Source organism: Prinia subflava, chromosome 1, assembly GCF_021018805.1.
Source record: "Prinia subflava isolate CZ2003 ecotype Zambia chromosome 1, Cam_Psub_1.2, whole genome shotgun sequence".
In the NCBI taxonomy this organism is placed as follows: Eukaryota; Metazoa; Chordata; class Aves; order Passeriformes; family Cisticolidae; genus Prinia; species Prinia subflava.
The window spans coordinates 65811849-65837446 of NC_086247.1; the positions used below are offsets into that span (position 1 = coordinate 65811849).

Consider the following 25598-nt stretch of genomic DNA (forward strand, 5'->3'; position numbering starts at 1 on the left):
AAATGACATTTTTATTTTGTCATTACATATACAATTTTATTATTTTATCTCAGACATAAAAGTTTTCTCTCTGTGTTGTGTTCCCATGATCTCCAGAGTTAGATCTGGAGAAAAACTTGGTTTTTTAATTTATTTGTACCAGAACATCTTAGTTTTATGTATAGACTGTAAATAAAATATATAAAATTTATTTTATATAAATAAAATATAAATCTTGTAGTTCTTGTAAACTATTTCAGTGAAACTTTAGCTTTCTACAGTAAATTAACTATAGATAAATCCTTGATGCAACAGTACTTCTGAAACTTCTACATGAGGAAAGAAACATTTGAAAATTGTATATGCATTTAAGGAAATACAAATCTTGTGCTAATTGCCTCACACTACGCCGTTCTGAAAAATTATCCTTTTTTTTACATTGCTATAAAAATCATGCACCTGACATGTATGTGCACTTTTCTTTTGTAGGTGGAATGGAGAAAATAAAACAGCATACATTTGCATTAGCTCACTACACCTATACTGTGCTATCTAACTTAAAATATGCCAATGGGGCTCCTGTGGTACGTATTTACAGTGATACAGATTTCAGCAGTCCTGATGTCCAAGGTCCAATCATTAATTTTAATGTGCTTGATGAAAATGGAGAAGTGCTTGGCTTTTCACAGGTATGTTCTTCTCTTGTTTTCTCATAAACTTGAGTTTATGGTTGTATTTTAAGCATGTTCACTATTAATTCTTTTTCCTAAAAGAAATCTTTTATTCACAGTAGTTCTTTCTGTTGTTTTGGGTTTGTTTCTTCGTAGCTCTGCACCATATATATATACACCATTTTTAAGGCAGTAGAAAGAGAATCCAATAAATAGTGCTAGCACAATACAAAATACGTAATAGCCAGAGGCAATATCTTACAGATTTATTACTCCACAAATAGGAAGTTTTGAAGTGGGCTGTTTCAATAGGATACATTGACTAGGCAGTTTGATTTTTTGCTGGCTTCTTTCTCTAGAGTACTCAAAATTGGGAATTGAAGAGCAAGTCTGGAACAGCTGATAAAGAGATTGCCTTGGAGCTTTGACATACAAGTGAAATTAGATCTCAGACTATTGCAGTTGCCAATGAAAGAATTCTCTTTTTGCTTCAGTTGTAACAATTACATTCTTGTAATATTTCTGAGGAACCATGGAATGAGGTTGAATGATCAGTCTAAAGAGTGAGATCAAGCTGAAGAAATCTTTACATTTGCTGTGTTTCTCAGCAGCTTTTTGTAGCCTTTATTCATCAGGTATCCCGAGTATCTTTAGGATGAAGCTTCATTCAGCTTTTCTCCCTTCAGCAGAGAGTGACCATAACTGTGTGTGGCTGTGCACCATGTAGGCAGTGGGTCGTATAGGGAGAGTGTGAGTGAGAGCAGCTCACTTGCTCATCACCAGAAGTCTTGTTTTGCTTGCTTCTCCTTTTTTTTCCCTTGGCTTCCTGAGAGAATAGGATGATGAGGGGGACATGGAGCTATGTCTACAAGAACAGAAGACAAGATTCATTTCTCACAAGGGAGAACAGAAGAGAAACACTTGTTGTGTAGCCTGCAAGTGTGGAATTTTACATTTTTTAAGGCATTTACCCAATGAACACGGGATGGCTAAATGTACTCAATAAGCTCTTTTTCAAGTACATCTTTTTTTAGACAATGCTAGAAAATAGTGGCAAATGTTCACCATATTTCATTTCAAAGCAGTCCACATTTTAGGAATTAATTAGTCATTTATGTAGCCTTAAATATGTGTGATAAACGTTCAGAAAAGATTGGAGATATTAACACAACTGTGTTTGTAAAACTCCCCAAACACTTCAGTGTTGCTTCTGTTCTTTGATTAAAATCAAAACCTTTATTCTGATTTCTGATTTTCACAACTTCTGGTAAAATTCATTCATCCATGTTTCACTTTTTAAAACTCAATGTACCCTCAAATTAAAAATTCTTTCCTAGTCTTATGAATCCATTGTGCCCGTTTGCTAGAGTTGCTGCTCATAAAAAGCTTCTTTATTGATCTCTATCATCTGGATTGTGCTGTTCACCAGATTCTGAAAATTTCTAGCATATGTGGAATGAAGAATTATAAAATTTTCAAATGCATCCCAGTCTCATCTGCAGTGCCTGTTACACTACTTTAATTAAAATAATGTGCAATTTAATGACTTTTAGAAATTAACAAGCACTATTCTTTCCAAAGCTACAATATGTGTGATATATATATAATTGGCTTCTTTATGGAATGAAATTCTTTCATAGACCTCTTATAGAAGTTACAGAGGAGAAAAATCTTTGCTGCATCTTGTTTATGATTACAAAGAAAATACATACAGCAGAAAGTTAGCTTCACCAAACTGACAGTGTAATCTCTTACCTGCATGCATGTCTAAATTTATATGGGTTTATTTGAATCAAAGTTAAATCCAATACTTTTGTTAATTGTTTGGAAATCAAATAGTATCCTCTGCTTTGGTCATGTCTATGGTCTGCACATTCACTGTGCAGTCTCCAAGTGCAATCCAGTGGAGTCTGGAGAACACAGTTTCAGCAGGCTTCTAGAAAACATTTTTGGAAATTTTTTATGAAGGGAAAATTGGATGGCATTTCTGTCTGACCTACCTACTACTAGTGGACACCAGTTAATGACTTAGGTTATCTGTGTATATTAAAAGAGAAATTTCAGGACATCCTATTTGTTCATAGATGATATACCATTTGTCATTAATTACTTATAACCAGGCATCAAACCAGTTCTATTTGCCTTTCTGACAGGAAATTGTTATGTTCCCATTGCCTATTGTAGGGCACAGTGTGACTGGACATTAACATTTGGTAGCTTGAAAAGGACAATATGGCCAACTGATTCCAGAGAAAATATTATGAGGAGGATTGGAGCAGTTTATTTGGAACACTTAAGATTGGCAAGAAAGGCTTCATAAGTAGACACTGTCTTCAGAGGATACCAAGCTTACATTTAAGCCTCAAGATTTGCATAATTGGCATGATATTCAAAACTCTGAATTAAGCCCAAGATATTTAGGATGTGAAAGGCGTGTAGTGAAATACATGACATGTAATACCACTGCTGAAAAATGAAAACAGAGAAAAAATGATGTCTTTTGTCTGTGTAGCATGGGAAAGTTATACTTACCTGTCCATATGGTTGAAATCCATTTCTCAGTGTTATCAGCTTAATTACCAGGGCTAACAAGGTTGTGCCAGTAAACACAAACATTCTACATTCTTGAGTTACATACATAGGGTCAATTGCACCAAGAGGAAATAGTCACAATCTCAGGTTCACCTTTGAGTAAAACCTTCATTGCAGCACTGAAGAGCAAATGAAGGCATTTCGTTAAAGTGAGAAACCAATAACCACACTGTGATTGTACTCTCAGAGACAGGCTCATTTTACAGCCTCCTGTCCCAATATAGATGATATAGAATATTTAGGAAGTAACACAGTAGGAGTGAAATAATTATGCAAGCTATTGCTTTTTTGTTTAAATGTGTCTTTGTGATTGTTGAAGGGTAATACTGTCTTAGAATATTCTACTTGAAATAAACTTGTGTTGTATACTATATGTATCATTGGCTTAATTGACAGTTTAATTGCTAGTTTAGGGATTTTTGCTCTAAATGGTAATTAAAACAATTAAATAAGAGGGTCTTGTGGACTCTAAACAACAATAGTCACTCAAAAGCTTTGGTTTTAATTTAGATTTTTCATGAAACATTTCTTTATCTAGAAATAAAATGACTACAGTTTAGAAATTTCCAGAAACCTCTCAGCTTTGAGCACTAAAACTGCATTAAATTTCCTCCTTTGAGCTGCACCAAATACTTTCGCTGGAAATTATTTCCTTCAGTAAAGCTGTCTTGTAGACTACTATTGGTAGTAATTTGTTCTTGAAATCACTTGGGAGGACACCTGTATTCTTTTCACGCAAGATGCCTGTCCTCTGCAGTAGCACCTCTGTCATTTTGTTAAGTGTTTACTTGCACTGCAGCATCAAAAAGCCCCTGTTATGAATAGGAGCTGAATTATGATGAGTACTTGACAGGCCCAGGACATAAAGATGGCCTTTTTGCCAAATGGCTTCTTCATATATACTTGTCTAGTCAAGAATGGATAATTCCCCAGCATTATAGTTTTTGCTGCTAATGAAGTGTGGACAGATGACAGACTGGTAATTTGGAAAGGTGCAAAAGTGCAGGGGTAGAGATGAAGGACCTCTGCAGGATAGAAGCAGATGAGCTGACATTAAAGCAGCAAGTTGTCAATCTTCTGCTTCCTTGTGAGGCTACCAGAAAAAAAGAAGCAAGCAGCCCTAGACTTTAAAGACGGCTTGTGGTGTAACAAAAGATGGTGTTACAGATACATACATGGTGCTGTGCTAATGCAGCAAACTCTTCACACAGAGAATCATCAGCTCAGTTATTAACAGTGAATATCTGCAGCCTTCAGCATATATGAATGTAATGTGTTCTGTCATCTCCAAGTCTTTTCCAGCCTCTTGAACACTGACAGCAATGACTCAGCTTCAATTTGCATCCTTGTCAAAAAACTAAAAAGTTTTTTCTAGCAAAAACTTGCACAGAACTCTATGAAGTCCCACCTGATTTGAATGTCAAAGAGATGGAATAGTCATAAAAGAACAACATAGATTTGAACTGACAATCATACACACAATAAAGTGGATTTCTTATAAACTGGGTCAAAGTGCAAATGTTGTATGTTCTCTACACATTTGCAGATGTGAAAAAACATAATCTCTGCTCTGGGAGACTTCTGATGCTAATATAATTTATAAAATTTTCTCTTTATTTTGATAGAGATGAGACCTGTGAAATTCTCTTTGTATGTTCAGTAGATAATTGCAGAGTGATTTTGTAATGACTTCACATTTTATTCTATAAAGTCAGTTTGGAAGCTGGAAGAAGGGAAGAGGTAGGAGACACAGATGGCAAGATGGAATTTTACCTAAAACATTTGTTGAATTGTAGGCACTGGAGAGCTCTTAACCAGCCACAGCTTGCAGTTCAGTGTTATGCCAGTAGTGAAAAATAGCCCTTCCCTTATCAAACTTTTTCTTTTTCCACTCTGATCTTCTGAGACAATATTTTTTTCTCCTCCTGTGTGTAATGGAGCCAGTAATGGGCTTTAAAAGGTGAGCAAACCATCATGGCTGTCTTTTGAAAAATGACCATCATTTCACATTTAGCTGTGGATTACCAGCATCCATCCCTACTCTGCTTTTTCACGCTGCCTCCTTAGCTTCAAGCCTGAACCTAAGCTTTGACTGGCTTACCTGCAAAAGTTCCCTTGGTGCACATATATGCTTGACATGTCCCCTAAAGATCCTGTCAGGAAGGGAATGAGCATCAGTCCATTAGCAGTCTCAGCCTTCCTGCCTACCACTTCACACTTGTGTGTGATAGACAAACTGCTATAGCAGGAATAGCTGCCAAAGACAGAGAATGTAAACATTTTGGTTAGCCTGAGGAAGGCTCTTCTGCAATGTTGCATATGAATGAGTTTTTCCTCTCAAGACTGAGAACCCTGCTCACATAGATTATAATCAGTTTTCCCTAGGAGCCTACCCTTTCCTAAGGCTCACCCTTTCAGTTCAGATAGAGTGAAGGGACGTCAAAACTTTGAGTTGACTTTCTTCACCCATTCCTCAATTAGAAGGAAAAAAATCAACAGTTCTCAAGAGACAACTTCTAGTGTGGATCCCTTCAGTTTCAGTCTATAAAACAGTTTGATGACTGCTCTTATTATGGCACGTGGCCACTGTCTCACTCACTTTCCTCCATCTCAACCACTCTTGAATTACTGTAATTTAAGGATTGACCTGATGACCCACCGCTGGGTTTTTCCTTTTCTCCCTTGCTTTCTGTCATTCTGAAGGGAAGACCAGGGTCTTCCATCAGAATGTGTGACCTCAAATCACTTACATCCAACCACTCACTCTGGCACCTTCTGTACTATGGTACTCTCTTTCTGCCAGCAGTGTATGTTAGGAGTATAATCTTAAATTCCAGATCACAAAATATTCTGAGTTGGAAGGGACCCACAAGGATCATCAAGTCCAACCCTAACTAAGTGGCCCATACAGAGACAAAACCCACAACCTTGGTGTTATTAACACCTTGCTTGAAGAAGGCAAAATCAGAATGAGACTCCTTCAATAAACAAAATTCGGTTTCCTTCTAACCCCATTTATCCTTCTATATCCGAAGCATTCTACGTTAGTGAATTGTCTCGTGAGCAGCTTAGCAGCTGAGCTAAAATCAATCCTGTGGTTTGAGATGTAGAGCAAGAAAAATATACCTTTGCATGGTCATCTTTACTCAAACCTTTCTTACCAGAGGCAATTTGTTCTGGAATTTAGCTATATTCAGTACTGCAAAATATTTCCTGGTAATTAAACTAAATTTCTCTCACTGCAGCTAAAGTCCATTGTAACATTTACTAGGCAAAGAAAGAGACACTAGTTTGTGCAGAAAAGCAGAAAAAAAAGGGGATTTCAGATATCCAACATGGGGGAAGAATTGGACAAGAAGCATGACGTAGTGTTGTATGGGTGAGGTGTGACGAGGGAAGAGACATAGCAGGTAGAAGTTATTCTACCCTGTATTTGGACGAGCAGCTTGTATTTGGACTGGTCTGCTAGCAAAAGTAACATGGGACAAAGTGGGTTGAGGCAGGATGGGAAATGCACAAAGAAGTAGCTACTCTAGCTAAGTATCTCGGTGATAGCCAGTTCTGGAATCCTTTCATATTGCAAGTACACTTTTTTTGCTTTGGTTTCACAATATTATCTTTTTAAAGCTTCCTTTTCCTTTAGTAATATCTTAAGGAATTGTTTAGCTGGACTTAGATTAGTGACCAAGACCTGGCAACAGCTAGGTGAAATGCCCTCTTTCTGTTGTAGGCTTTCAGTGTCACCTTGAGGGATTCAATGCCTTATCTTCCCAATTTACTCTCACCACACAGGAGTGGAGAGAAAATATGTTAAATACTGTCAAATCTTCAGCTATCAAGTGGCGGATGCATTTGCACATACATACACCTGGTTCAATACATATTCATATCACTGCTTATCGTTACCTGATAAAAGGGACCAGGCAATACCTGAAGTGGGTAGATTTCTCTAAATAATTGCTGTTTGTGTCTTAAGTTATACTTTTAGTTTCACTAGAAGATCGTCTCCAGCCCACTGTACACGTGGTGTATAGAGACAGAATTAGAGCAATGGCAACATGTGAATTATAGCAGTGAAAAAAAGAAATTAGCTACAGCATTTCCCATGCACAGGAAGTTGATACTAGGTCAATTGGATCAGACTGACCAGAGCCTGGGACTACTTGTCAGTATTTGTCTGGAAATTCGTGCCACATCCCCTACAGGAAAAAGTGAGCAGTGAGAGGGGAAATCTAGTACATTGAACCTATTTGAAATAAATCTTCATAGAAAGTTATTAAGTTATTGTTGCTCTTCATATTTAATCCTTTTAGGGTTTTTTTTGGATCTGTTTCTTTTTACTTCCATGTAAAACAATCATTCAGTTTTGTAAGTGCAGCATTTTTTCATTTGGGCCACAGAAAATGGAAACCTAGCATTTTTTAATTCCAGCTAAGAATGGCTTTGCAGCAATGATCATATGACTCTGAGCTAGTTACACTAATGCTTTTAGAAGCATAACCACTCATTATATTAATTTTGATGACTCAGGGAAAGAAAAATGTTCTCTAACTTGCTTAATGGGATTTTTGGCCATCTTCCCAATAGCTACCTAAAAATTGCTGAAGTGATTACTCACTATTGATTTTAGCTATGGATTTAGCCATTGATTTCAGGAAGCCAGGAATGGCAGATAGACCAGCACAATAGAATGCAAACAGGATTATAAGGACAAAAAGATTTTTGAGAAGATTCCTGTTGAACATATACTGATTTCCTTGGTTTCAGTTAGTTTCCAGTTGTGCTCTGGACGAGGGAGATAGCAGCAATGCACTAAACCACTCTGGTGTGTCAATAAATGGCACCTTGTTTCTTCAAACTGGCAAGAAATCATTACAGTCTGGATCTTTGCTTTTGTGACATGGCACTGGGTGCTCAAAGACAGCCCTTCCAAAAAGGAGCTCAAAATATAGGAGGCAGCTTCATTGATCTAGGTCTGAACATAATCGTAAGCGTTGATCACTGACTGAAGATAAGGAGATGCTGTACTTCAAAGGCTCAGTGTGAGAAATGCAAACCCGGTGAGTAGGTAATGAAACTTTCTTCTTGTTGAGGCAGTAGTAACAGAATACAGGCCGAGTTCTTTCTATCTTGTTGCAAGGGGACAAAGACACACATGAGTTAGTGTGCTTGAAATTGCCTACTATTAAACTGCACATCAGAGCTGATCAAGGTTAGAAAGCCTCATGAAAGACTAGACTGAAGGTGTTGTCTGACACTGTTTCTCTGGAGTGTCCTTGCATGTTGCTAAGGAAACGAAAAGAGATAAAAGAAAGACGCTCATAGTTTTTCAGATGAAAGCATCCGAGATGAATGAGAGAGGCTAAATGTTTTTTGTTTGGTGACAGGGCCAAACAGTGACTCTAAACTGCAGACCTTGTCATATGGGAGAAATGTGGAAAAAAACCCACATGGTACCAGGAAAAGAACTGCACTTTAGACAGCTTCCACTGGATTCCCTTGTCCTTGGTGGAAGCAGATCAGCTGCCTTTGAATGCATGCAGTGTCTAGTTTCAGTCCACCATCTGAATCCTTTGAAGACAAAAAGAGACTCGCCCCACCTTCTCTATTACGCTGCTTCCTTGTTTGCATCTTCCTGCCCCTACACCCCTCTACCCTACCACACCACTGTATAGGATCCTGTGACTGTAAAGTAATCTGGGAATTTGACCCCACAACCTCCCTGTGTTCTATTATCCCTTTTTCAGGGGTTAAATACAGACAGAAGAGGATTTATCTGCTTTAAAAGAAAGAGGAAAAGGTGGAGGTTTTGACTGTGACATGAATTAAATCTATGTCACTGAACTTTCAGTAGCATGCACTGCACATTTTAATTCCTAGGCATTGTTTTGACTTGTATTAGTCTGCTACATTCCTCTGTATCTCTCTTGATATCAATTATAGCTTAGTGTGGTTTTCCTCTGGCTTCAACATTTCTGACTAGCAGCAATTTGACTGAAAGCCTTTAGCCCACAAAATAGCTGGGGATGCTCAATGGGATGGAAAGATACAGATGTTTTTCTATGACTCACAAGAGGATGCTTTGTTGAAGTCAGGAAACCACAGAGGGCTTGAGTCCTTTTACTTTGCTTTCTTCCTGAAATCCATCCTTTGCCTGATATCATTTTAGCAAACCAGATTTTCATTTTCAATGAATGCAGTTTGAACTGGAGGAAAAAACAAAAAACAAACGAACAAAAAACAAACAAACAACAACAAAAAACACACCACAGGAGAGAAGGTATCATTGGTTGGAGACACCTATGGTCATTAAGATACCAAATCAAAGAAAGAAAACCAAAGTGTTTCGCTTACTCAGCAGTCTGTTCCATCTCAAATAGCTGGATCTTGGATTCATGAAGTTTGACATTTGTTCAAATAGGTCCATGCCAAATTCATTTGCATATACAGAAGAAAAGGAAAAAGCAGTTGAAAAAAAAAGAAGTTCGGTCAGCCATTAACAAGACTGTGTTTCATTGTTTCATTTCATGTTTATAGCCTTCCTATCCCCAAGAAATCTTCTAGCTTCTGGTTCTCAGAAATTAAAATTATTGTTACACCTTTATGCATGAAGAACCAAAAGTTCACTATATATGTTGCATCTTCCTAAGTGAGAATTCCTGCAGAGTGGCAACCCACATATTCTGAATTATGCTAATATTTCCAGCCTGCTTCTTTCCCATGCAATCTTACCTGTTATTTGACTGTCTTTAAAACTAGCTGAGAAAATTATCACATTGACTGTGAAGTTCCTGATAAGATAGCATTTATACTGAACAAGTATATTCAGGACACTGAGCTTGACAGTTTTAGTAAATTTCAATATCTCTGTCTAATACTTCACTGCCTTCTACCAAAGGGATTTTGCTCAGAGTAAGTGATGAATGGATGAAGACTGAATAGAAATATACATCCTGTCTTTGGTTAATCTAAACCATTGTCAACAACTAGAGAGGCAAAAAGGAGAGGATCAGATTGCTCAATACTGAGGGAATCTGCCCACATAGAAGTTATTTCTCTGAGATTTAAAAAAAAAAAAAAAAAAAAGCCTTTATTGCAGAAAACCATGCAGTTAAAACAGTTAATGATACTGTCTCAACTAAAGTTCCCCCTCTCTGCTCCACCCCCCCACCCCTCCCCCCTCAACTAAATTATTTGGAAACAAGTGCTGATTTTTTTTCCTGCTGACCTACTTCTTATTAAATTGTATTAAACAAGATTAAGTATACATTTGCATCACCAACAGTGTTTCACAGTCAAATGCTGGATGACAGAAAGAGCTAGCTTACTTTCTCTCCAATTCCATGCTATGAATCAGTGAATTAATTTACCAGTGGCTATGGAGAGCAGCATCATGGAGCCTGTTTTATAACCAGCCATCAGTGGTATGCAGTGAAATTCTTGTAATGAGCAAATCCATCAGAATGACAAACTGCTCTGATATTTGGGCACTGGTATTGTAGAAAGCAGGAAGAGAAGTCCCAGTTCCTGAAAGACAGTACTTGCCAGTATTGAATTAGATGAGGTTTTTTTCCAGAATACTTCATGATGTATTATAGAAAGTTCCTTTATTCAAATGAATAATTCTTGTGATACTCAGTAAGATAACTTACTTAAATAAGTACTTGCTTGAATAAAAGCTACAGAATTGCATCCTATCGGAATGACTTCAGCAGGGGTTTCTAAAGCATTCATGATTCTTAGTGAAAGTCTTAGACTTAGTTGATTAGCAATAATGCAAAATTATGTGCTATTTGTAAATCTTTACTCTCATTTTGTATATATACATACGTACAACAAGTGTCATTCTCAGATTTATTTCAATGGAAGCTGAAGCCAGAGAAAAGCTTACAGCTTTCACTGAGTGCCCCTGAAGCCCTGAAGTGAATGGTTAGCAGAAGTCACCAGTGCATTATGTGACAGGGAATGGGAAAGCAGAGCAGACCAGAATCTCATTTCTTCTCAGAGCTTTCCAGCTCATGAGTGTCAACTAAAATACCAGATTTCCAAGACGTGACTACTGTAGGGTTATGCATTAAAGTGAAAGCTCTCCATTTCAGTATTCTTTGTATTAAAAAAATTGTATTTATCAGATAGAGCGCTATGGAAAAAAAACCCAAATGTGAGCATTTGATCAATCTGGCAACACTAAAGGAAAGCTCACTGATGGAAAAAAAATTAACTGTTTTAAAAGATTGGTTTAGGCAAACTTCTTTTATGTATCTTTATTAAATTTGAAGACCGTGACTTGGAAGTGTGAAAAGCACATTTTGCTTGTCAAAAATCAAGAGAATGTGCCATCAGAAGTGTTGGGGTGTGAAGCAGTCTACAGGGCCAGGCCCACAGTAAAGAGCTTCAGAAAAAGTAATGAATGCTAAGGGGCTTTGAGAGACAGAAGGAACTCTAAGATAGCATGATGGCTTGATTACCATGTCCTCACTGACGGAAATCAGTAAAAATGCTGCAAGATTTCTGCATTTGTTTTGCAGTTTAATTGTAGTCTTTAATCTCTAAAAGACCAAGGCACAATAATTCCAAGTATCAGACCCAGGGAATCACTCACCAAAACTGACAATCCAAGTGCATTAATCTGTGTACTCATCATTGCATTGATGAAGGCATTCCTGGCTCCCAAAAGTCAGCCTCTGCTGTTACAGACAGAGCTGCAAGTGACATTCTGTATTTCATAACCCTGAGCTCAATATCCATTATTGCTCCTTATGGCAATTTTAAAGATGTGCTTTATTTAAGGAAGCTTTTCTTCATCGAAATAACTATAACAGATGTTTTATGTTCTGTTTGTTTTGCTATGTGGTAGCACTGCAGAGAGATTAAATTAACTCCCCAAGTAGTGTATTTCTAGGGTGAAACTAAACGAGAAGAAATCAAACCATATGTCCAAGGGAAAACAAAGCATCTACTCAGGGGATAGATATTTTTGCAGTGCTCCCTTTAGTGGTTCTTTACATGGTGTCATTGTTTCCAGTAAAAAGTGTGTATCACATTCCCAAGATCTGTGTACATTGTCACATTGGTGATAATGAATTTCAGTCAATACTAAATCTATTCATAACTTTTTTTTTCTCCTGAATCACAACACCCATATTCCTCTAATGCTCATATTTTTATGTCTTAGTAGTCCTCGTATAATGTAAAGATTGATATATATTACAATTAAATTATTATTGTAGGTGAAGATTGGATTGCATAGCTAGAATGAAATTACTGTTCATTAAAGAGCAGTAATAATTTATTTGACAAAATTTAAAAGAAAATTTAAAATCTTGTTTGCAATTCTTTGAAGATGCGTCATGGAAACTATACTACACTATACATACATTTTGATAGACATGGCTGTCCCAGGAATATTCCTTTTAAAAGGTATTAATAGTAAAAAGATTATATATATTGAGGGGGTTTGTATAGTGAGTAAATAAGCCCGAACACTGTACAATTTCAGCAGTGAAGTATCTCATGATTTTTGCTTTGCTTGTCATGATTAACAGAATGACAGATCCGCCCACAAGTCACTAGCACCATGACAAACCATGCTGTGGCAGAATGACAACTTTTCTCATCTAAATGAAAAAAGATGTCAAGAAAATATCTCTATTACCATACTGAAGTCTTCTGACAAAACAAAGCTAGCGACACCACAACAGTCTCTCTCAATAGATGCCTTTTACTAAAACTTCAATTTGAGATACATGCTTGAAATACAAGATATTATCCAAGGCATTAGTCATCAGTAGGGATCTTGGGGCTGATTGTATTCTCTGCTTTCCAAGTCTGTATATATGGAGTTATTTTGATTATATCTGTGTTGGAGAATCAAACAATTTTGAACTGAACTAGTGGTGCAGAACACATTTAAACGTGAACTTGAGAATTTGTGTACTACAGCAACGTAGAATGTTTTTGTATACAGCACATTTTTCTGTAGAGAAACACATGAAAAAAACCCAAGAACTCAATTTTAACTGCTTTTAGCAGACCTAAATACTATTTAGGTTGAATTATTTCCGCATGGAATAAGTTCTAACAGAAGGCTTGGGTTTTTTAGCTACTGAGATAGTGACTTTAAAGGTGCTTGGTGCACCCAGCTGAACTCAGAGATATCAGAAGATAGAGGATTGACATGTGAAGACAGAAGACAGACTGAATTATACCAGAAAGCGTTTGGTATATTTATTGGGCCATTGTCCTGTACAGAGGGAATTTATATTAAAAATAATAAAAGCCAGTAGAGATGTAGCCAACTACAAAAGCTAGGTTGAACATTTATACTGTTACCTTAGACAAAGCATGAGCTCACAGTTAGGGAATTGGTTAGTATGGGTTGGTTGACACTCCCTTTCCTGCCCCTTTAGGCTGAGCTGTTGCTGTGCATCCAGCTGAGCCTGAGTTCCTACATGGAGGATTCTCTCCCTGGTACAGTGGATTTCCCTGAGAAACTGCACTGCGGTCATTTGCAAGGGCTCTCATCTCTCCTTTTGTAGAAAAGGAGCAAAAGCACAGAGGGGTTAATGCAAGTTGTGCAGGGTTGTTTTGGGAGTCTGTGGTACAGGTAGGGGCCAGATTTCATTTGTCTGTCCTTTCTTGCAGTCTTGACCAGGAATGCTCATCATTTTTTGTCAAGAAAATAACTGGTGGTAGCTCAACTAACCTTACCAGCTGCTGCTGCTGGTTTTTGAGATCAATATAAAGCATTCCCAGGTCCCTGCAGTGAGGTTCCATGGCTTCTTAGCTGTGCTAAGAGGATCCCTGTGGTATGCTTCCCTTGTTTCTTAGCTGTGCTATGAAACCCTGACAGTCCGTGTCCCTGGCAGTGGTGTCCTCCCAGCACATGCATATGTATATCTCCTTCTGAGCCACATATGGGCACATTCTTCTGTTCTCTTTGCACATCATTTTCATTCCTTCCCATAATTTATTCATGCTAGTTTGTCATCAAGCATTGGATTTCTGCCCATTCATTATTCAGTGGATGATAAAGAAATGGTGTAATACCAAACAGCACGAGGAAAAAATACACCAGGGACTTGGTAGATTAGGGGGAGTTGTATGTGCAAGACTCAAGGAGACATTCCAGTTCATTCCCTGTCCTGGCAAATGTTGCTGCTTACTGAGAGGCTGATCCTTCCAGCAGCTGTGTGCCAAAATCCCATAGATGCTATCAGTTTCTGTAATGAGGACTTGCCATTTCAGATCCTTGGAGCACAAGGTTTTCTTTAGCTACCTGAAAAGGTGCCCCAGGCTTCTCTTCAGTCCCTCTTCAGAGGGAGTTGCAGGTGGTAGCTCTGGCTGCAGGTCTGTAATTAGCATCACTGGTGTGAATAAACCTGTTCACAGCTGTAAAATTCAGCAGATGTATTGGCATTTACAGGCTCAGGACCTGATTGTGTTTTGTGTGGAGTAGCTGCTCAACGCTGAGGTAAACGTCTCTGCTCCCACCATTGTTTTCTTCTAGCTGAAGTAAGAGTTTAAAAATACTAAATCTGTATGGGAATGGTAAAAGCTACAGTAAATCATTAATTGTTGAGAGACATAATTTACCTCCATTCATTTCTATGTTTAAAACACTGTATCTTGTTGACCACAACTTTAAAATGTCTATTTTTCATTCTTCTCCTCTGTCTTTTGCTGGATTGGGAAGGTGGACAGCATGGCAAGTCTCCACAACATACACGTTCGCACAGGCTGCTTCTGTAACACAGGAGCCTGCCAGATGCATTTGGACATGAGCAATGAGGACATCCAAAGGAACCTGCAGGTTAGTTTCTGAATGTGATTAGAAGTTAGAAGCTAAAGTAAGTATATCACATGCCACGGTTTTGAGTCTATGTGACTTTACAAATGCAGTTAAATTTGACTTGCTTTCTACAAACTTTCAAGTCCCTTGCCTTGTTGAAGAACTAAATTAACTGAAATTCGATTCATTGAAATGCGGTATTAAAACAAAATCATTTGATGGATGCAGAGACGTATGTGTTGCTTGTTATTATTTTATTGGAGAATAGGAAATTGGGCCTTCTTGTTTGGTTTTGGAATTGCATGATATCCAGATTTCCAGCAGAACAGAATTTCTTGGACAATTCCTGTCGTGTTTTTGTTTAAGTATCCTGATTAATTATTGTAGGTAACAGCGTTCAAGTCTTGTAGACCTGTTGCTGTTAGGTGTTAAAATTTAAAATGCACAGGAAAAAATAAAGGCAAATATACAGTGAATCCCAGAGAATGAAGCAAATTTAGATGACATCTACTTAGATTAGTGGTGTGTTAGATTTTTAGAATATGAATGTAAAGACTGTTCTCAAGATTACTAATGTTTTCCATAAGCTGTCATTAAAAGATGTATAGCAGGATGTATCACAGTGAAGTGCAGGAGGCTCCTGTCTGCATGTTTTTCAGAGTGTGAAATTAGGGTAAATTAATTCAGAACAATCAAAAATCTTATTAATTATGTTCTTGGAAAGGTAAAAAAAAATCTAATGGATGTAATTATATTATAGTTCCCTTATAATTTCACAGAGACGTATAGGTAATTTTGCAAACACATTTACATGCAGGACTGATAGCACAAGGTTTTAAAGGCTGCTGCAATTCTTTAATATCTTCCTTGGCAAGATGGTGCTTTGACTTGCCATGGAAGCTCTCTCCTCTGAGAAAACAAAAAAGAGTCTACCCTTTTGCTGAAGGGAAAAATGCCAAATAACCAGCTGCAGTGCTCTTGGATCTCCTTATATAAGGAAGATTTTGCTAAAGAGTGACTTCTTTTAGGTCTGTATCACTTAAATGGGGATAGGCTAAAGTTAAATTTGTGGAGAGACACTTAATGGCCAAAGGCTATATAATGATAGTTACACAGTCATTATTTTGGGGCATTCCGTTCCCATCAATGCTTTGAGAAGGATCAGGATGAGTTATTGACAACATTACTGTGTAGAGGAAGGCATCTTTTATCACCTTACTTGCACATATACTACAGTTCCATCTTTTTCAGGGTACTGGCTGTATTCTTCTTTCCCTGATGAAGTTTTACATGATAAAATGCCTGTGAGGGAGGACTTTCTGTCTTCAAGTGTCTCTGGAGAAGTATGGTTAGTTTTCTTAGACTGTTATGTAGAAACTCGTTTACTTATTTGCACGGTAGGAACCTCTCTCCTCAGTCAATAAAGCAACACTTGGCAGAAGGGTTACAGAAGGGTATATTAACAGATGCAACCTAATTTTGCAAATATTGCTTCTGTTCTGTTGTCAAGGATAAAAATTACATCCCACTGCATTAAAATATTTACTACTGTGTTGCATACTTTGACATAGATGTAGGGTTTTTATTTCTCCTTGCATAAATGGCATCTGTGTTCACTGTCCTGTGACATCTCTTGCTTAAAAAAAAAGCCCTCATGTAAATAAACTATTCACACGTTCATTTTTAATGTGACAGAAATGTATAAATAAATTAAACTCTGAGAAAAAAAACCCCAACAGCTGCTGCACTTAAGGAATAGGATGCTGAATTAAGACTAAATCTTAATTCCATTGGTGAGCTAATATTAAGTAGATGAACAAAGGCGGACTCTGGCTTGCTTCACTGGTGGTGAGTGGCAGCACTCACAACACTTCAAGAATGAGGAACTTTTGCTCTTAAGGGAGAATTTTCCATAGACTCTTGCCTGAGCTGACAGTCATGGAACATATAACCTTTTTGTGATTCTTGGTATGTTTTTGAGAAGTAACTCCTCCCCTAGAGTAGAATAGGACAAGCAGCAAAATTATCTTCGTAGTCTGAGTAAATCATAAGATGATTGAGAGTTTTTTCTTCATTTTCTCTTTGTATTGATGAGTTAACCTTCTACTTTTTACAACAAATTTTCAGGTTAGAATCAAGAGAATCATTAATAACTAGATAAAATTGGAGAGAAAAAAAGCAAAGCAAAAAAAGCATGACAGCTCTCTGTTTTCCTTCCTATTTCAAACTAGGCTGGCCACGTCTGTGGAGATAACTTAGACCTAGTGGATGGACGTCCCACTGGTTCTGTGAGAATATCCTTTGGCTATATGTCTTCTTTTGAAGATGCACAGACTTTTTTGAATTTCATCATAGCCACCAGACTCTCCAAATCGGACGCTGAGATCCCGCTCCAGTCAGTTACAAAGCCGATGACAGAGTCTGTTCCAGATGACCACCTTTCTTTTAACGATGCAGATAAATTGTCTCCAGTACTGCAAATCTCTGACAGAGAACTCAGGAATATTTCATCTGAGGCACAGACAACTGGCAGGTGGCAGCCACTGGAGCCTGAGGCAGAGAGCATAAGGGCAGCTGTTTCTGAGACTGCAGTGCCAACGTGTAGAAAAGGTGGCAAGCCCATCACCGTGGCCAAAATTTACCTCTACCCAATCAAATCCTGCTCTGCATTTGAGGTATGTGCTTTGAACTGTTCAGAAGTATTTGTTCAGCTCAGCCTTGTGTTGTTCCTCAGATGTGTGTATGACATACTAGTGGGTACCCTTTTTCTAGTTTCTAGATGAAGTCCCACATGTTAGGCTACCTTGAAGGATTTTCAATTAGGCTGAAGTTAGGGGGAAGGGGTAAATGTTTCTTCTGTTCTCCCCAACAGGCAAATCTGCACATAATATGCTGTCTTGAGGAAAATAGTTGGATTTGGAAAACTTGACCAAAATATAACCAAGTAATTAGTATGCTTTTACAGAATGACGTGTGGTGGACTTGCAGGCATTGATGGGTAGGCAGCAATTGAGAAATAACTTGATTAAAATGTTATAATTGAGAGGCAGCTGATTTACATTACAAAGAAATGTTATCATTAAAAATACATTTGCAACAGAAATATGACATTTAAGTGTTGCTGTGCTATTTGAAAGTTCACTCTTTGAAGATTTTAATTGCTTTTTTACCAAGTTAATAATATTATCACCTCAGCTGTGACTTTTTTTTTTAATAATGCATGATGAAATAGGTGTATGGCCCACACATGACCTGGAATGTCACTCTGCTTAGTACCATACTGGAAAGTGATTTAATGAATGTCAGTAATGGTGTAACTTTCCCTAGGGAAACTTACTGGTGTAGGTCAGTGTCTCACATCTGAGAGAAAATTGGGGTCAAATCCAGTGATGATCCCCTGCATTTCAAATAGGGCTTCTCAGCTGATTTGATCATGTTTTTGGTTGTTTCTTTCTCGGTGAAGAGATGTTGGGCAATTAAACACTATGAAATGATCAACAAAGCATCTGTATTTTTAAATTTGGGTTGGCTTATGATGTCTTTACTTCAGAGGAGCAATCCTGACCATTAAATGAGATCTGAACAAACAATTTCCACCCCCTATTAACCTCCCACTAGATCAAACTGTTTAGGAAATCAAATTAATTGCCCATTTCATGTGAAAATTTTTTAACCTTTGTTGAAGTGTTGCAGTTTTCATAGCTGTATTACAGAGGCCCAGTACAGAAGCTGCTGAAATGCGTTGGCACTATTCATGTGCCTTTGGGGTTAAGTTCTATTCTTGACATGCAGGCTGGTGTTGTGAGATACATGCCACAACATTCAGCACTAGGAAGGCTTTGAAGTGATTGTGCCCAGCAGCAGGTAAGACATACCTCAGCATGAAAGAAAGCTTATGTTTCCACACAAGCTGAGCTGGGTTTCTACTGTTCAAGCTCTCTGAGGGGAAACAGGTTCAGGTGATGAAGTAGACACAAACCCTGGTACTCCCCAGCAGACAGGACTGCAATTCTAGATGGAGGGGAGGAATCCCCATGCCTCATACCTAAGTGCTTGTGCCAGGCGTGTGTTCATTGGGCCAGAGTGCAAACAGGACTCATCTTACCTCAGCTTCCACCTCCACAGTTCAACACTGTTCTCTAAGCAGTGAGAGATGGATACCTGCTTATTCATTTTAGCATAAAATAGGCAACTGCTGTAGGAGAAATAAATTTTCCTGGATATTTCTGTTTCTTTTCATTGACTGCAAGAGCAGTCCAAGGTAACTTAGATCATACAGCTAACACTAGCTAATCTGAATAATTTAAAAATAGATATAAACTTGCAACTACATTAAGAGGTTTAATTTTGCATGTCTAGAGTAATTTTTGAAGTCTGCTTTGATTTTTTTATGACAAAGCCTCCGCCACATTAGAGCCCTGTAATCTAAGCACTGTCAGAGCTTGTAGTACCAAAGAGTAACAGAAAATTAAATAAATACTGCATTTCATGTATGGTATTGGAAGGGACTGGAATTTCATGACTGCATATGAAAGAACAGTAGAAGTTGACCTAAAAAATCCACTAGGCTTTCATTGTATTGGGAGAGCAGGACAGGAGTTGAAGTCAAAAAAGTATTTTGATTTTGATGTGTTTTTTATATTGAAGTAAATCCCTGCCAAAAATATGTTTGCTTTTGTGACCTTCTTCCTGTCCACCAGATGTTCTTCACGTTTTTTCTCCCCAAAAGCCTGACTGGCACTTCTAAACCTGTCATACAGTTATAACCTGTGAAAGACCTGCCAATACTACTGTCTGCCTGTGGAAGAGATAAACATGCCATCTTACAGACCACCATTTGTAAAATGAACTTTAAAACTCTGTTAATCCCATTCTAAATCACCAAGTGGCTTATTCTCTTCCCAGTGAGTAGTAAGAGTAGACTAGAAAGCCATGGCTGCCAGGACCCAGACCCTGCAGAGTGCACTAACCTCCAATATGTATCTACATACATGTTTTTATGTGCCATTACTGCAGCTTCAGCCTGTATCGTCTTGAAACAGGAAAACAGTGTCTCATGCACTGGAGTTTGAAGCAAGACATGCTAGAGAAGAAACCTTACCACAATTAAATCCTGAAAATCCTGAAAATAATTTTTCTGTTTAAAATATTGATTATACTAGAATCTCTAGACTTTATCTTGAAAAGACTGAATCATATGCAAAACTGTTTTTTCACCATTTGTTTAGTGTTTTCTTTCATACAGACTTCACACTTCGTATTATCTCCTTACTTCAGGAAATGCATAAACTTCTGAAGTAGTAATCGCGCAGCTTTAGTCTTTGATTGGAATTCTAAAATTGAAATTCAGTGTCTTGTTTTTAATCTAAAATAGCCTTAGATGCTTTGTAGTTGCTGGAAATTTAGAACAGTATTTTCCCATTTAAAGATCTGATCTTCATGTTTATCAGTTATAGGGTAACTCTCAGCTGATGTGGAAAGGTAAAAATGTTTCAAATACTGAGCTGTAGTCAATTCATTCACCTTGTAATGCTTCCATACTTGAGAGCAGAAGTTCATAGATTTGTAGGTTCATGTTCAGGCCTCCTGCTGGTATGGGAGGTCAAATCTTTAGCATGTGTAGTAACTAAGGTTTATTGTATCTACATGATCACTTGAGTTTTCCTAAAATAATATGTGCAGTGGAAAATTCCAGCTAACTGTGTGCAGGACTCAGCCCATCTGCCAGTGAAATCTGCCCACAGACTTGCTGGTTGCAAGATAGATGATTAATGGCAGGAGGACAAACTTGAGGAGGATGTGAGTGCAAACTCACAGCTGTTTGATCTCCTCTTTGGAGTCACATAATCTCCTCCTCTCCTGAACTCTGATTTCTGTATTCTATTCTAAGTGGTTTAGTATGAGAGGTTCTTGACCTCCAGAGAAAATGAGAGTGCAGAGTGCTTTGGCAGCTGGGAGGATGAAACTTGGCATGGAGATTGTCAGCTCGCTGCAGGTCAGATGGTTTCTGCAGAATTTTATGGAGTGTTCCTGGCCATTGTTGTCCCATGGATTTTGAACACCTGGTGCAGGAAGCAGAGGGCAGAATTTTCTAACTCAGCTTCTCAAATGTGTTTTCTTTTATCAACAAATATTTTATTAAATGGAGAAAAGCAGAGGAATAACCTCTATCCCAGACCACTTTCTTTTTTCCAACATAAAAATGTGTTTTAAACATGCATTTTTAAACAGGCACATCTCTCATGTTGATGACTTTTGCATAATTATATAATGCAATGTGCCCAGTGAAAGAGGTTAGGAATTTAAACTAATAACTAATTAATAACTTTATTATTCTTGCAATAGATTTCAGAATATTAAAAAAATTGCATCTCAACAGAGAAGACAAACTAGCTTTTAATTTAAAATACAATGCAAATTCGTAGAGATCAGTGGATAAATTATATGTAAGACAACTAATATTTTTAAACTTAGATAATTTAAAACCTTTTCAGTGATTCCTTTAATGTGTTCAAAAACTGTGTTAGCCTTCATGATGCCATTACTGTGAGCTATGGGAGAAATGCAGCCCAAAATTTTTTACAGAAAATTCTCAACTAAAGAACCAAACCAAATATGTTTTTGCAATGGATATTTTTGTTTTGCGATAAGAAAAGATGGACAAAAGCAGATGCGACAATACCAAGTACTGGCTGTATTATGCAATGATCATCATGACAGATAGAGAAGACCTTACATGAATGATCCTGGGATGCATCATCACCTGCCATGCTTGGCATGAAAGGGTATGCTGATAGCTATCAGTAAAACCGTGCTCTCTTGGCTTCCCTTCTGTCCTCCCACTTTTAATTTGTCCCAGTAGCCAGAGAGGGCCAGGCAGTCACACAGGGAATCATACAGACTATATAATGCACTATTGCTCACTGCCACATATGCTAACCTGCTCTGTTTTACTTTATTTAACAAACCCCTCAGCCTCTTTGAAATAAGGGCAGGATATGCTCTGCACAGGACACAGGCCTAAGTGCTGAGAGAAGAAATTAGTGTGTTCCTCCATGCTCATCTCCAGTGTCAGTATTAGCAGCAAACCAACTCTGGCCCTTTGGAGCCATCTGTGACTCTCCGTTCAAGGCAGGGCACAGTTGTTTTGTTGTTGCAACTTTCTTTACCAGGGTCCTAGCAACACGTGGAACACAGTGAGCTGAAAAGTGGAGAGGGAGTTGGGCACTTGACAGTGCACAGAGGACATCCATGGCAGGACAGGGACTCGCTGCAGGGCACACATTTGTGACTCTCATACAATGGCAAATACCCAGAGGAAGGGGGAAAGATAGGTTGAGGACTTGTAGTCATGTGCTGCATCACATTGGTGGTGGGAGTGAAGCATGGAGTTAGTTGCCATTATTTTGGACCAGTCAGATATATCTTGAGTCAAAGGTGTTGATAATTTCCAAATATCTGCTAGCTAGTGAGATGGGCTTACCCTTTAATGCCTGACAGTATGTAAGGACTACCTGAAGCTGTGATTAAAGAGAGGCTTTGTTATGCTTATAAAACCTCTTGCCTTCAGTGAAGGGTAAGCAAACACTTAAGCTATTTCCTGAATAAGATTGCTATCCTGAACTGGAGCCAAAACAACTGAATGTTGCAATAGGGAACTGAGAAACTTTGTGCTCTTTTTCTGTCTTTCTGCTTTCTTAGATTATTCTGCTCTCTGTATCTTGCAAATCCTTTAAAGATCTGTTGGATTCATGTGAGAATGTATTACCAATTAATGATTATCTTTTTTGGAAGGGAGATTTGTTAGCAGGAAATTCTTGCAACTCTCAGATGATCACCAGCTGTTCAAATGCACTTTATAGTCTAATTATAAAGGATAACCAAAAATGCTGGTCTCTCCAAAGAATGATTTCCACTAATAACAAAAGTGTGTTCTTCAGCTGATAGTGCAGTCTTTGGGCTATGATTCCTCTCCTAAAAAAGACAGGACAAAGGTTCACATATAACTGAGGTGCTGACAGGTTGAGGTACTTGGATGGTGTGATTTCAGACTACACTATCAGACTAAAATTTCTATCACTGAATTTTTCATTCACACTTGCATAAAAAATTGCCAAATAATATTATAAATCAAGTAGGTTGCTAAAACACATTTCTTCTCATAATTTTTTTTTCATTTTCTGTATTTGGTATAATTGGTAGCACTGTGGTGAAATTATTTTGAATTCAGCTTTGATGCTTTAAGTTTTCAGTTCTGGCATGCCTGCCCTTAGCTTTCTACAGTCAGGCTGTCAGTGTCAAACTGCTGCTGCAAACTTTTATAAAAACAGAAAAAGTTTATAAGAATGAGATATTTTAGATTCTGTCAAATTTTGGGTCGATCATGATAAACAAAAATGTGATTTTTAATTAATCTAGCCAGTGCTTCCAGACATGCTATTCTTCATAGCATCAGGCTGTGCTTGACATATCTTTTACTCAGTAGTTTTTTGCTGAAGTCTTTGGCTAATTCATATGAGATGTACTCAGCTTTTCTGTAAGAATTCAACGAAGTTCAGCTGTAAACTTTTCTCCATATTCAGCTGTGACTAGAAAGCATACGTGAGCTGAAGAATATGTTAGCGGCCAGCTTTATATTGCAAGAATGGTATTAATATTTTAACATTCTGGAGAAGAGAGCAGATATTAATGTCACCCAAAGGCATTACTAAAATTGCTCTGTTTTTGGATTTCAAGATTACCATCTGTGTAGCATCAGAAACAGATGTTCTTTTCACCAGGAAAATGTATGTGAAAGCAAGGACAATATGTTTGTATGGGCTATTGAATGTAAAGACTATTATAGAAGTAATGGAAGAACAGATAGCGAAGACGACAATATGTTTTGTTGTGAGGGAATCTAAAGAAACTATTATTCTCCCAGCTAAACCAGAAGCTTCAGAGGTGGAGATTTTCTCAAATGGATTAACTGATAAATTGGTCTCATTTTATGAAAAACAAGTTTTTTCAGAATTTTGAATTTCATCATCTTTCTGCTTTCTGTTTGTTTGGTTTTGCCTTGAGTCATGAAATTCCCATAAAATTTCTGTGCCTTGTAAGTTAAATGAAAATTTCTGGGGAAATAGGTCCTAAAAATGGATGAGTATAAAATTGAAGACAGTTTTCAGAGTGTTTCAGAGATTGCTTATTCTTATAGCTCTGTTGAACTGTATGATAATATGTAACAACTTGGAGCAATTTCATTTTTTTGTCAGCCTTGTGCAGTGATATTTTTATCTTTGATTTCCAATTAAGGTTTCTTTTATAAAAAGTGGACATTGGCTTGCATAAGTTTTCCTGATTTCAACAAGTTTCATTAAAGGATTCTTTTCCCTATCTTTTCTTTTCAGCATGACTCTATTAATGCAGCTAACATTTTTTAAACCCTTGTACCCTCTCCTAATGCTTTCCCAGGTTACAGAATGGCCAGTGGGAAACCAGGGTTTGCTGTATGACCGAAACTGGATGGTTGTAAACCAGAATGGAGTCTGCATGACTCAGAAGCAGGAGCCAAGGTTGTGTCTTGTGAATCCCTCAATTGATCTGAAGCAAAAAATTATGGTCATTCAGGCAGAAGGTTAGTTAACAATCTTTTCCTTCCCTTCTTTATTGGTGTCAGACTTCTAGGCAGGGACACCCGCACGCGCTCACCAAACTACTGAATGCTGTGCGTGCTTACTTGTGACTTGAGGGACAGGTTCTGTGCCAGCTGTGGGCAATGGAGGGCCAACCTGTTATATGCAGCCCTGGGGGGCTTCCTAACTTATTATTGGGGTAGGCAGAGAGTAGACAGTGGCTCCCTATGTGCAGTCATAAAGTAAATGCTCCAGGATGGAGAAAGGAACAGATACAGAAATTTACTAACTAACGTCTCTCCATAGCATGAAGTCCCATAGCCTGAAGAGATTATTAATGCTGCAAAGGTAAAGGAATAGAGGTCTAACATTAAACACCCTAGCCAAAAACCTTCCCATTTTGTATCTCTCTTCCTCCTTTCGTCTGTGGGATTAGAGGGGTAGAGTCTTCAGTGGAAATTAGTATGAATTAAAATAAGGACCAGACATTATTTAACTCAGTTAAATACTTGCACTGGCAGGCAAATATTTCATGATGTTTGAGGTTCCTGGAAATTATCAAAATCCTTTTTATTCGGTGATTGGGGAAAAAAAAAGAAAAAATTTGTAAAGTGCTACAGAAAGCCCTTTGCTAATCAGGGGTGAAAATTATTTTCATAACATTGCCACTGAATACTGGAACAGGTTTGAATTCCACAAAAGCCATTACTAATGCTGAGTTTGCATGTGTCTGAATGGTGTTCATCATTTCCCTGGGGTCCAACATTTACTCAGCCTGTATGTCTTAATAATATCTGTGCCCACATTTTCAGCAGTTAGAGCAAAACAAGGGAACCTATCTTCAGATTTTTCACCCTTTATTAGAAATCCATACGAGTGGATCTGTAACCAGTCTCCTTTCTGTGTGTACATCGGGGTTGTTGTCATCTCCAGCTGTTTGAGCACTCTCCA

The 25598-nt window shown here is 37.9% G+C and overlaps 1 protein-coding gene across 2 annotated transcripts in view; it reads left to right on the top strand.

Annotated features, from left to right (window-relative positions):
• The window catches only part of MOCOS (molybdenum cofactor sulfurase), a 208038-nt gene that overhangs the window by 155102 nt on the left and 27338 nt on the right, over window positions 1–25598 (top strand). For both annotated transcript variants that reach the window (XM_063398852.1, XM_063398842.1), the window contains exons 6-9: window positions 469–668; window positions 14938–15054; window positions 17265–17708; window positions 24487–24649. In XM_063398852.1, coding sequence (XP_063254922.1) covers window positions 469–668; window positions 14938–15054; window positions 17265–17708; window positions 24487–24649 — 924 coding nt within the window. The remainder of the gene's footprint in view (window positions 1–468; window positions 669–14937; window positions 15055–17264; window positions 17709–24486; window positions 24650–25598) is intronic.